This window comes from Lupinus angustifolius, chromosome LG13, assembly GCF_001865875.1.
Source record: "Lupinus angustifolius cultivar Tanjil chromosome LG13, LupAngTanjil_v1.0, whole genome shotgun sequence".
Taxonomy (NCBI): Eukaryota; Viridiplantae; Streptophyta; class Magnoliopsida; order Fabales; family Fabaceae; genus Lupinus; species Lupinus angustifolius.
This window is the reverse complement of record NC_032021.1, coordinates 11,258,633-11,270,818: the sequence shown is the minus strand read 5'-3', so window position 1 is coordinate 11,270,818 and position 12,186 is coordinate 11,258,633. Positions and strand designations below refer to the sequence as shown.

Below are 12,186 nucleotides of genomic sequence, written 5' to 3'. Positions count from 1 at the left end.
AACATATTTTCATGTGTAATTTTATGCCTTAATCGATTAACAACATATTTTCATGTGTAATTTTAACGTATGCCTTAATCGATTAACAACATATTTTCATGTGTAATTTTAAATACAAAAACTCAAATACGTTATGCACTTAATTCATACATGTTTAACACTTAGTTTATGCCTAGAATGCACATATACATGTATTTATGTGATGCATGGACATATTATGACATATCTCAAAGATGAAATGATTTAAAAGATTTATGCATATGAGATATGTATTAGGTGACCTAAGCCTTAGACTCAACTTAAACTAGTTTCTAGTCTAAGCCTAGTACCAATCAAAAGACTTAAGCATGTTGATTTGTTGGTGATCTTCAAGCTCTTATTAGCACAAGTTGTCCTCATCAAAACCATGACATATAAAGAGAGCTTTCCAAAGTGTTCATCTTGACATGCACACTTTCACAAGCGTTGTTAAAGGTCATACTTCATATATTTAACAACATTTTTTCAATAAGAATTGTTAAAGTTGTTATCTTTAATAGTGCTTATTGAAGCGAGCACTGTTAAAAGTGTTATCTTTAACAACGCTTATTGAAGCAAACGCTATTAAATGTCATACTTCATATATTTAACATCACTTCTTCAATAAGCGTTGTTAAAGATGTTATCTTTAATAACGCTTATTGAACCAAGCGTTGTTAAAGCTTCATATATTTAATAGCATTTCTTCAATAAGCGTTGTTATATGCTTGTTTTAGTGTGCGAGAATCTTTTCCAATTCAAAAACAAAACCTCACACAATAATACATATCACTCAGTTTATTATTTCTCGTACATTTTTTCTTCTCCATAAGTTACATTTTTTTCTCTTTTGTTTTTAGTTTCTCTCTTCAAACAAATTATCGACTTTTGGTTTTTCTCTTCAAGCATAAGGTAAATCATTATCTTATTTTAGCTCATTTATTTCTCTCTTCACTAATAGTGTGATCTTTATTTGTTGTGAAGTTATACAACTATGGTGAAGTTATGCAACTATGGTGAAGTTATCGATTTTTGGTTTTTCTTTTCAAGCATAAGGTAAATCGTTATCTTATTTTAGCTCATTTATTTCTCTCTTCACTAATAGTGTGATCTTTATTTGTTGTGAAATTATGCAGCTATGATGTTATAGGTTTTTGGCTATTGTGAACATTGGAGGAGAAATAATGAACAATTTCCGTAAGATCTCATTACTCATATGTTATTGTATAATATTGGAATCTGTTAAGGTTGAATGTAGTTGAAGTCGTTGGTGATTTAATAAATCTATTGTAAATGTGGTGGAGTTGGACATGCTTGTCATGTATTTGGTAGAATGACTGAGAGAGATATTGTTTTATTTAGAAAGTAGAAATTTAACAGCGCTTGCTTCAGTGGGCACTGTTAAATGTCTACTTTCTACAACGCTACAAACAACTTTGTTGAATATAACATTATGTAATAATGCGCTCACATAGAAAGCGCCACAAAAGCGCTGTTAAATGACAATTTTAAGCGCTGTTATTTTGCTATTCTGGTGTAGTGTAAGTCTCAAATTGTTACCAAATCAGTTGAGCAAAAATCATGTAGATAAAACTTTGCCAATTCAATTAGTTTTGTCATATCAAAACTAAAGAAGAAATTTGCTAAACTCAAACAAGACATACAAAGAAATATCTGAGTATTTGTCTCGGAGATAGATCATATAATTCATTAAATTGCATATTCATAATATTATAAAATAATTCAACAAAATAATTATAAAAAAATAAATTTGGGATTTGTAAAATTATAAGTGATATACATATTTTTCAACAAAGTTAAGGGTGTCAATTATAAGTAGCATTCTCCCAGAATACGCTATCTCAAGCTAAGGCTTACTAAGTTTTAAGTTTTTTACAAATAATTTCTTCAAAAATAAAAATAAACAACTAATTATAGGTTTCCACAAAATCATTAGAAATGTGTTATTATTGTGAAATCTGCAAGTATAACAACAAAATGATTGTCATTTATGAGAAAAGAATTTACCAGTGAGATAATTTTTTATTAGAAGAAAATGTGTCACTAGAACAATTATCCGCAAAAAGAGAAATAATTGGTATAATCACGATCAATATAATGGTCAACAGGAAAAGAAATCATGAGTAACATAATTCGTCAATGAAAGAAAATGTACCAATGGAATAAATGTCGGTTAAAATATAACATATTGTATGATCATCATTGGAATGACCATCATATCAGTTTAACCAGTTTGGGTATCAATAATTTTATACTTTTTAAATAATATATTAAAGATTCAAATTTAAATTTTTTAACATGATCAATCATTAATCACTTCAATATTAAGTTCACTTTAATAATTGGATTCTATATTGCAAATAATAATATTTATGTTTATAAATTTATTATAACATACATAACTTAATTTAATTAGTGACGAATCACTATATTTTATAGGTATGATAACATTTGTGTGTATATATAACTTATCATTTATAGGAAGAGAAAAATATGTTTGTACTAAGTGCATATGAGTTTTATACATTTTTATTGTATAATCTATTATTCATCTTTTCTCTTTTTTCGCTCTTTAAGAAAAGTAATATAAATGATGAATGATAAATTATATATTGATTGTATATAAATCTTTATACTGCTAATATATAAATATTAAACTCGAAAAAATTGATGTGTCAATTCAACCACATGCATGAAATACAATATGTACCTATATAACTTCATCATTTACACGATGAAAAGCTGATGTGTAAACTCAGTAATACATGTGATAGGTGAATGTTAATCTATTGAAGTGTCATAATTGGTTTTTTTGTGGTATGTGTATGAGAAAATTACTTTAAACTCCAATTAAATTAAAGTTATAATCATAAAAATTCATTTAAGGAGATATGAGAACTAACCATCTCAACTATAACATAACCAGCCTCATTCCCACCCTTTATTCACCACAGTTATAACCACCATGAATAGTGATGTGAATAGGCCAGATTTCTTAATATAAGCCTATAGTTTAACCTACATTTGATCTTGTCAGATGTGGTCCATGATAGGCTTGGGTCAGGCTCAGAATTTTGCAAAGTCTAGTTAGCTAAATAGACTAGGCTATTAGGTCTTCAAAAAAAAACCTTTGAGTTTGACAAGTCAACCTATTTTAAATAAATATGTTTTACACAATTAAATATATATATATATATATATATATATATAATACAATTCCTCATTTATATTTAATATTTAATAGTGTGTTCACATGTAGGTAGAGGCCTAGTGTTTTCTTTATGGCATATTGGTCTATTTAGTAGGGATACATGTTAGACATATTTCCATGCCCAATTAATACCAAGACTTTAAGGGTTTGTTCGAAAATTAGATTTTGGAAGGGAACAAAGGGAAAAAGAAGCTTTGAGAGTCATTTCACAAATGTATTTCATAGCTTCCAAGTCTTCCATTTTTCTTCGTTCCCCTCCAAAATCTAACTCCCAAACTAATATTAAATAAATGGATTTACAAACTACTAGTTTTGAAATAGACCAACCAGTAAAATTAGGCCTATGATGGGTCAATATACCAGGTTTGAGCCTTGAGTTTCCAACAGATGTTAGACTTAAGTTTCCAACAGATGTTAGACTTATTACAGTCACCACCTAGCTCAACCTAACCTATTTTCATCCTTTCTATTCTACAAACACAATAATTTTAAAGTAAATAATTCCTCATATTTTTGTACCATAACAATTTAGTCCTTAAAAAAGACCTAAAAAATGGTCTCTAAATTTTTTAAATGTGTGTCAAATTCATCATTTTTAGCGTGTTTTACAACACTTAGTAGGGATTACTATGACTCAGAAAAGACTAATTTGACCCACATTTGAAAATTTCGAGGTTCATTTTTATCTTTTCTTTTTTGAATAACTAAACTGGTAAGATCGAAGAGGGACTAAAATAAATATTTACTCTAAATTTAATAAAACTGCAATCTATGATATCTAGACATTAACTCTTAAGTTCGACCTTATAGTTTGGACGCTCCGGAGAACAAGAACCACTCTAATGAAATTGGTTTAATATGTCTTGAAATTTATACTCCAAATCTTTAGTTTTTTCATTTCTTGCACAGATTAAAAATACAGCAGGATAATGCAATGCTCATTTTCTCATAATAAAGTATTAGTGCTTGAAGCTGATATAGCATTCACTAATATCATGACAAGTGAATAAAGAACCAATGCCAAGAAATGAGATAAATGCTACACTACTACCCGTTTAAAAACTACTATAGGTTTTACAAGTAACATAATACAAAATGTGGACTCAATTCAGAAGATTGAGAAAGATATCTATAAAGTCTCACTCGATATGTGGAGGTCATTCCCAAATGTACAAGGATAGATTAAGAATATATGTACAAGGCTTCCACCTAGTGAATATCGCTATCCACCTAGTGAATACCGCTATTCCATGTATCTCCACAAGTGATGTGTCATCTGCATTATCTCACAATTGCAATTAACACAACATGACCAAAAACACAATTTAAAACCTTGATTCTAGTATTACAGACTTAACAATAAATTCATTTTTTAATCAGGTCTGATTCAAGATTGATGATGGTTACAGGTTCTAAATTACGTATGCATAGAATTCTGTCTTTGTGTACATCACAATCACAAGTCTCTAACACCACAATTCTACGAATAAACATGAATAAAAGGTAATGAGATAATGAAATAATCCAATGAGTACCAAATATCTTAATTTCATATATGGAAAATAAATCCAACATATTTCCACTAAATTTACTGATAAACGCTAAGCAACTGAAAACGATTCTCCTTTAATAAAAAGGAACTACCAAAAGAGCCCATACCATAATGCTAGATCCAATAGCATAATATTAGATTATTAATAAGGTAAATCTCTAAACCATTCAACAAAAAAACTACGTTACTAAGAACAGTTAGTAACAAACACATCTGCAAATGTAATAAACCGAAACCCAAACTGGATCCAGCTACTATCTGGCAGTTAAAAGCCAATACTTAACTTTCTGAAGGTCCTAATAATGTTTCAGGGATCTTGAAAGTTGAAACCATAAATTAATCTAAAACCATTCAATGGAGTCCAACAATACCCCAATTTTCATACTGCATCCTTTCATGCCAGAACATATGCACACGCTTGAATGACAGTATCATCAACCTGCAAGGAAATGCACACACATTAGGGGCAGCAATAGCAATCACAATACACAACTGAATCTTTGTGGACAAAGTGACAAACATTAACTAAAGCAACAGGGTATAACACATCACAGAACAAGTACCTAAATTTGGAATCAACAAACCTTAACATAGGCATCTTAAATACATTCCTAATAACCATCTAAATAAATTAAAGTAATAAAAGATATACTAGAACGGGAGTTCCAATAAAAGACAACCAATAAAAACAAGTGTTGTTACTTGTTTACACATTTATGTTTTCCTAACTAGAAATTAATTATGACATCAAAGTCTTTCCATGTAAAACCAACTTGCAGATTTTATGATTACGAAAACACAGTTATCTCCATTTCAGACCATAACTCCTACCAGGATCCAGAATATCAATATCAATATGTAAAGCAAAATTTCCAATCACTCACCATTGCTAAACAAGCCTGGTATTTTACCATCAGTCACCGGCAATAAACTGCCTGGTCAATGAAAGGTGGAATTTGCTTTATTTCAGTGCCAAGTTCTTGTTCAATCCTATATCTGAATAAAATATGGAATACATCAGAAACCTTCCACAAGAATCTTTAAAATTCACTAACTGAAAATTACGTACAAGTTAAAGCGATCCTCATAAGTGATCAAATTCACTGCTAAACCAAGGTGCCCAAACCTCCCTGAACGACCAACCTGCATATCAGCAGAACATTCATTAGAACATGTACACATAATCAGTGTCAACGCATACAAATTAGGTAGGAAGTGAGCAGGAAGAAATACCCTGTGCAAGTAAGTTTCTGAGTTCTTGGGAAAATCAAAATTAATAACAACATTGACGGCCTGGATGTCTATTCCCCTAGTAAAAAGATCTGCGAATGTTTCACAGCAAGGAAAAGAAACCAAAAAAATTTAAATTATTAGCACAGTGTATATATGCATAAGAAAGGAAATTAAAGCATGAGTTAAATTAAGCAGCATACCGGTACAAACAAGATTTCGGCATGCACCGTTGCGGAAGTCATGGAATACTCTATTACGATGATCTTGCAACATCTTTGCGTGAATATAGAAACATGAATAACCAAGTTCTGTGATTTTCTTGGCAAGAAGTTCAACCCGATTCACTGAATTGCAGAAGATGATCGACTGGTTTATTTGCAACTGGAATACAAGCCATATTATTTGTCATATCATATTTATAGTTAGTACCTAAGAAAATTCAGAGTATCTTCACAAATAAAAATCAAACCTTAGAAAATAGAGTATTGAGGCAGTGGACTTTCTGCCGCTCTTCCACAAATGCATAGTATTGTGTGATACCCTTCAGAGTTAGCTCATCCATAAGGTTAATAACATATGGTTTTTGAAGATATCTATCTTTGAAGTCCTTTACTGTAACAGGAAATGTTGCTGAAAACATTAGAATTTGACGGTTTGAAGGAAGAAATTGAATCAGTTGCTGTATGGAAGGCTGGAACTCCGGGGACAAAAGCTTATCAGCCTAAGAAACACAGAAAGTGATGTAAACCCTGATATTGATAAGTAACTGCAACTACTAAAGACATTTAATGTTAAAAGTGTCACAGAATGAAAAAGCACTCAAAACAGAAAGAAACAACAACAACAACAACCAAGACAGAATATACATGCATGTGTGTGCTCAAATTTTACAACATAAATACAAATACAAGAAAAACCATTTGCTTCCATTACCAATTTCAGTAAGACACAGATTCCTAATCCTAGCAGAGCAGATAAAAAACAAAGAAACATATCTTTATACCAGACCACACTACTCTATTAAGATCCATCACGTTGCTTACTTTCGTCTTCCCAAGACCTTTAAAAATGCAACATTTTCAAGCAGTCCAAGCTACTCAGCCAGATTCTATAAGTACAATTCAGGTGAAATGTATTTACCTCATCCATAACAAGCATAGAGCAATCTTTCAGAATACAAACACCCTTCTTAGCAAGATCCAATATTCTTCCTGGAGTTCCAACTAGCAAATGAACTGGTTGATATAAGCGCATTATATCATCTTTCAAGCTGGTACCACCTGTTGTGACCATAACTTCAATCTTCAAATGCTTTCCAAGCTCTTTACACACTTGAGATGTTTGCAAAGCCAATTCTCGAGTGGGGACCAGTATAACAGCTGCATGTTAGGAAAACATAAAGAGCATAGTCAAAACAAGAGGAGACATTATCACTTTGAATAATGCAGAATTAGATCAAGCATCAACTATATTCACCAAACTTTGGTATCTGCATCAAACTTCGGGTCTAAAATAACTATTCAAGGGAAATGAAAATTTAACAAGGTATCAGTTCAATCAAAGGAATTTACCACTTTCATAATTCATAATTAAAACAAAGGTACTTGTTCAGAACAAATTGTGATTTATGGTTTTGCTATAGCCAGATATGCAATGGGGAATAAGGAGAATATGAAATACATCCAGAACTTAACAGTGTAGTGATCTAGAGGCCTACATCCATGGGCAACAAAAAAGTAAGTTCACTGTGATTGATGAAGATGACAAAGAGTCCTCACTCAAATCCTAATCCCAACACTCCCAACGCGTAGTTTTTATATTATATTATCTCCAGGACAAAAAACTGGAATAGATATCAAAAGTTGGAAACAAAGTTGATCATTTTGATGACATTCTAACTTCTAAGCACAGCAGATTCTCTCAGATTCATTCAGACAATTCTAGCTGAACAAGAATCTTACAAAATAGGCAAGAGGAAGTCAAACCTTGAATAACATTAGTATCCTGATCAATTTTTTCCAATGCAGGAATGCAAAATGCAGCTGTTTTGCCTGTTCCATTTTTTGCTCTAGCAAGAATGTCACTACCAGTAAGGGCAATTGGAATGCTTTCTTCTTGGATTGGAGAAGGCCTTTCAAAACCCTTCTCATATATACCCATGAGCAGCTCACGCTTCAAAAAGTAATCCTCAAATTCATTTCCTTTAGTTGCTGTCACATCCTGGGGAACAGAATCAAAGCAGATCAAGCCCATCATTTGTTATTATGTTACAATATAGAAGTTATAGCTTCAAACCAATAATCAAAGCAGCTTAAATGATTATCCCATAGATTATATCATTATAGCCATTTGAAGTGGATAGTATCAAGTAGATATGCAAAAATATAATCACATCACAATCAGAAATCTAACACTAAATTTAGGTTAAATACCACTAACCACATTGGTTACAAGAAGTAAATTTCAGTGCGTCTCCAAATTCTCTAGACAATGAATAAATACTTGAAGCAGTTTGTAAGTTCTATAAGTATGATTGTACTCTAAATAACTGCCAAGCACTAATCTCAAATGCCAAATACTGTTTCTTATTTTTTAATATTATTAAAGAACAATGACGCCTAGTAGGGCATGAAGTAATAAAAATGGCAAGAATCAATCAAGAAAATGCTAGTTAAAGTTATCAACAGAATGAACTTCAACAAACATTTATTAATATATTAATGTATCATGTATGAAATAAAAACTCCATAGTAAATTCAGGGGAGGGTAGGATGAACAAAAAAGGAAAGGAAATATAAATATCATTTAAAAGTTATACTTCCTCAAGGATCTCAAAAAAAGACTTAAAATGCAATTCCTAATCACTTGCGTTATAAGACTTTTATTCATAACCATACCTCTGTCTTATAGCGTGTATCAGCTGGTGGAGCCTTTAGTCTTGCCTTCCAATCTTGTGAGCTAATAAGGGAAAACAATTATGGATAATTTTAGAACACACTCTTTTATTTGAACAGAACATAATAACCACTAATAGAATAGCTTTATCTAGCAGTGAAGAATTTAATCTTACATGGCGACATTTTCCAAACCTATCACAAGTTCGTAATTTCACAAATGTCACAAGGTACAATTAAACATTGGCAACATGGACAGGTTAACCTAGATTGTATACAATATCAACACTACTTTGCATTTTACAATACACAAAGAAAAGGTTCACCATTGTGATAAGAGAAGGAAACAGAAGAGATATATGACCTAGAACGTCCAAGAAACAGGAATCAAGGATGTTGATATTTTTTAAAGAAAGAATTCAGGATGTTGGTTTACTACTCAATTTGGTGATATCATTTGAGAACCTGACTACAAGATACCTGTTCCAAACACTTCATTAAAAAATGTGGAACCCAATCGTCATAACAATACAAAATGAATAGAAAATCCTAGTCAGTGGTGAACACGATGCAGATAGAAAGGGGGCATAAATAACCCTAAAAAAGTAACAGTGATGTCTTTTCCTTTTCAGTGAGTTGTCTATTTGAGAAGATAGAAATGAGGCAGTTTCAAGGGCTGCCCAACCAGACAAGGAGTTGTGGGAACAGACAAAAAAATGCCATGTGTTTTAGTTCTGAACAGGTATGGGAAGCAGTGCATAAAGCAAAGGCTAGCAACAGGACTTCGGGATCTGGCAGGTTGGATGGTGGGTTCTATGACCAAATGGACAACAATGACCTGAAGAAGATCGGTTCAAGCAAGATGCTGCAATAGCCGCCGATACTCAAGCTGCAAGTGGGCACTAGTGCAGCACAAAATAGTTAGGTCACAACCATTAATGAGCGAAGAAGCACCACTCTGCGGCAACAATATTGTGGTCACTTGGGCCACTATTAAAAAAACAGCCTTAGTATACATGAGTAAAAGCCACTAAAGCATTACAGACTGATTTTGCAGTTGTGGCAGGCATTAAAATGAATAGGAACATGTTAAATAATTACGAAGCCATGAACATTACCACAAACAAACAATCAGTCAGTCAACCAAGCATTTAACTAAACATCTCAGTATGCACAAAGCAATTAAGTCACTCCCTTAACAATTCTCTGACACAATCAAAATCACATATATACATAAATAAACAACCATTGCAAAAACATGTCAATCCAAACACTAACCAAACCAACACACTAAAGAACACTAATTATTCCATTATGATTCACAGTAATCTGAAGAAGAAACAAAAAACAATTTAATGAGTAACAACCACCAAAAGAGAACAGCCTGATTTTGCAGTTTTGGCATTAAAAGGAATAGAAACATGAGTTACAATAATTTTCAAGCTATGTACATTACAGAGACATCACAAAAAAAACAATCACAGTATAAGCAAAACAAAGTCATTGTATCAGTCCATATATCAATTCACTAACACAGTCTCACACACACATAATTAAACATTGAAAACATGTCAATAAAAAACCTAACCCTAAATCAAACCCACAGCTTCACAGCAATAATTATCCAATCATGATTCACAATAAATTGAAAGAAATTAAACAAGCAACCTTGAGTCATCAGCTTCCGTCTGGACATTCTTTTCAACCTCGTCGTTGAGGTTCGATTCGCCACCACCTAACTGCGCCCTTCTCAGCCACTGTTGCTGCTGCTGTTGATGTTGTTGTTGCTGATGTTGTTGTTGCTGCTGTTGTTGTTGTTGTTGCGGAACAAAATTCCTCTGCCCGTAGTGCTGTTGCTGGTGCTGGTAAGAGGACCTTGGTTGAAACGGTTCGTTTTGGTTAGGGTTCTGAGTGAACCCTCCACCACCACGTCCATAACCAATACCGGGTGGATATCTCGGTCTGTTGTTGTTGTTGTTAGTGTTGTTCATTTTCCACCGATTGAAGATCTAAAACTCACAATTTTTACAAAAACCGCTAAGGAAATGGGACAAGAAACTAAACTGTTTCGGCTAAAGTTATGACAAGGAAAATGTGAGAATTGTACAGAGAGAGAAAGAGGGATTTGTACAGATCTATAGGATTTTGTTGAGGAGAGCGAGAGAGAGGAGAGTTTGAAAAGAGAATTTGGAGAGAGGGGTGAGTTGGGTTTGATGATGTTATATATTAATTATAAAGGTGTTGGAGGAAGATATGAACAAGAAATTGTGAAAGGAGTAAGTAACCTCCGCGCTTATGTCTCTCGCTAAGGTGGGGCATATAAACGACAAACTAATGTTAGTGATGTATCTTTTACTTAACTAAAATATACGTTACTTGTAAATTAACCACTAACTGTCATGTTTATTATGTTAATCTAGAAGTATATATATATAAATTATTAAACATTTTTCATATATTTCAAATTTTCCTTGTAAAATGGCTGTCAAAACCTTCTACTTGCCTTCTTGGTTGTAATGACTAAACATATGGATATAAATATCACTTGTTCACCTAACATTTTCTTTTTCTACTTTAATGAATATCATTGTTGATAAAAACTTCCAATTCAACTATTGATTTGATTAAAATTGTTTTACATAAAAGTTGGGTAAGTTGGGTAACCTGACTTAAATAACATAGCAGTTGTATGTTACTAATTTATTTTAACTTTAAATTTTTTACAAGCACTTGTAAGTGCATGATGTTCGTTATGACATTCTACACATATTTGTGATAGCCAATGACCAAGTCAAGTAATGATATTCAATCTATTTTTGGCATAAAATTCGTTAGAAAAGAAAATGTAAGTTAAAATATGAATACATCCTATACTTGATTATTTTAGTGATTAAAATTTAGAATTGAATTATTTGCAAGAGTAATTGTCCTTGTTTGTAAAGGTTAGAGTGAAGAGTTTTGAAAATTAAAATAATAATAACTAACATGTTTCGAGAAAATGAAAACATGGAAATGAAATTTGCTTTTTGAAAATGAAAACATGAAATAGAAATAGAAGTAGAAAAATATTTCTGAAAAGCAAAGAGGCCCTTAAGAAATAGATATGATTATGGTTAAGTTCTAATAGTCATTAGATTTTTATATCCAGATATAATCATTTCAATAAATAATAGCAAGCTTTAGAGTATATTTAAGTTCATGCCATTGTTGTTGGTATCAGTTAACAACATGCGACCTTGGTGCTAATACTTTCTCTG

The 12,186-nt window shown here is 32.1% G+C and overlaps 1 protein-coding gene across 2 annotated transcripts; it reads right to left on the bottom strand.

Annotated features, from left to right (window-relative positions):
* Nucleotides 4,779-11,247, bottom strand: LOC109325748 (DEAD-box ATP-dependent RNA helicase 8-like). 2 transcript variants are annotated; one of them, XM_019558285.1, is made up of 10 exons: nucleotides 10,598-11,247; nucleotides 8,933-8,993; nucleotides 8,021-8,255; nucleotides 7,176-7,414; nucleotides 6,505-6,756; nucleotides 6,236-6,416; nucleotides 6,036-6,124; nucleotides 5,872-5,945; nucleotides 5,687-5,798; nucleotides 4,779-5,241 (listed from the first exon to the last, which is right to left on the bottom strand). In XM_019558285.1, exons 1-9 carry the CDS (start codon nucleotides 10,918-10,920, stop codon nucleotides 5,720-5,722), a joined length of 1,533 nt encoding a protein of 510 aa, XP_019413830.1. In that variant the 5' UTR covers nucleotides 10,921-11,247; the 3' UTR covers nucleotides 4,779-5,241; nucleotides 5,687-5,719. The 2 variants fall into 2 exon arrangements, with proteins under 2 accessions (XP_019413830.1, XP_019413831.1); XM_019558286.1 differs by having other exon boundaries at nucleotides 5,714-5,798.

Excerpts from the sequence above, each read along its gene's own strand:
- LOC109325748 (XM_019558285.1), bottom strand. The coding sequence starts at position 10,920 with ATGAACAACACTAACAACAACAACAACAGACCGAGATATCCACCCGGT. Across the intron at positions 8,994-10,597 it reads ACGGAAGCTGATGACTCAAG|CTCACAAGATTGGAAGGCAA; the intron begins GTTGCTTGTTTA and ends TTCCCTTATTAG. Across the intron at positions 6,417-6,504 it reads TCAATACTCTATTTTCTAAG|TTGCAAATAAACCAGTCGAT; the intron begins GTTTGATTTTTA and ends CTTGTATTCCAG.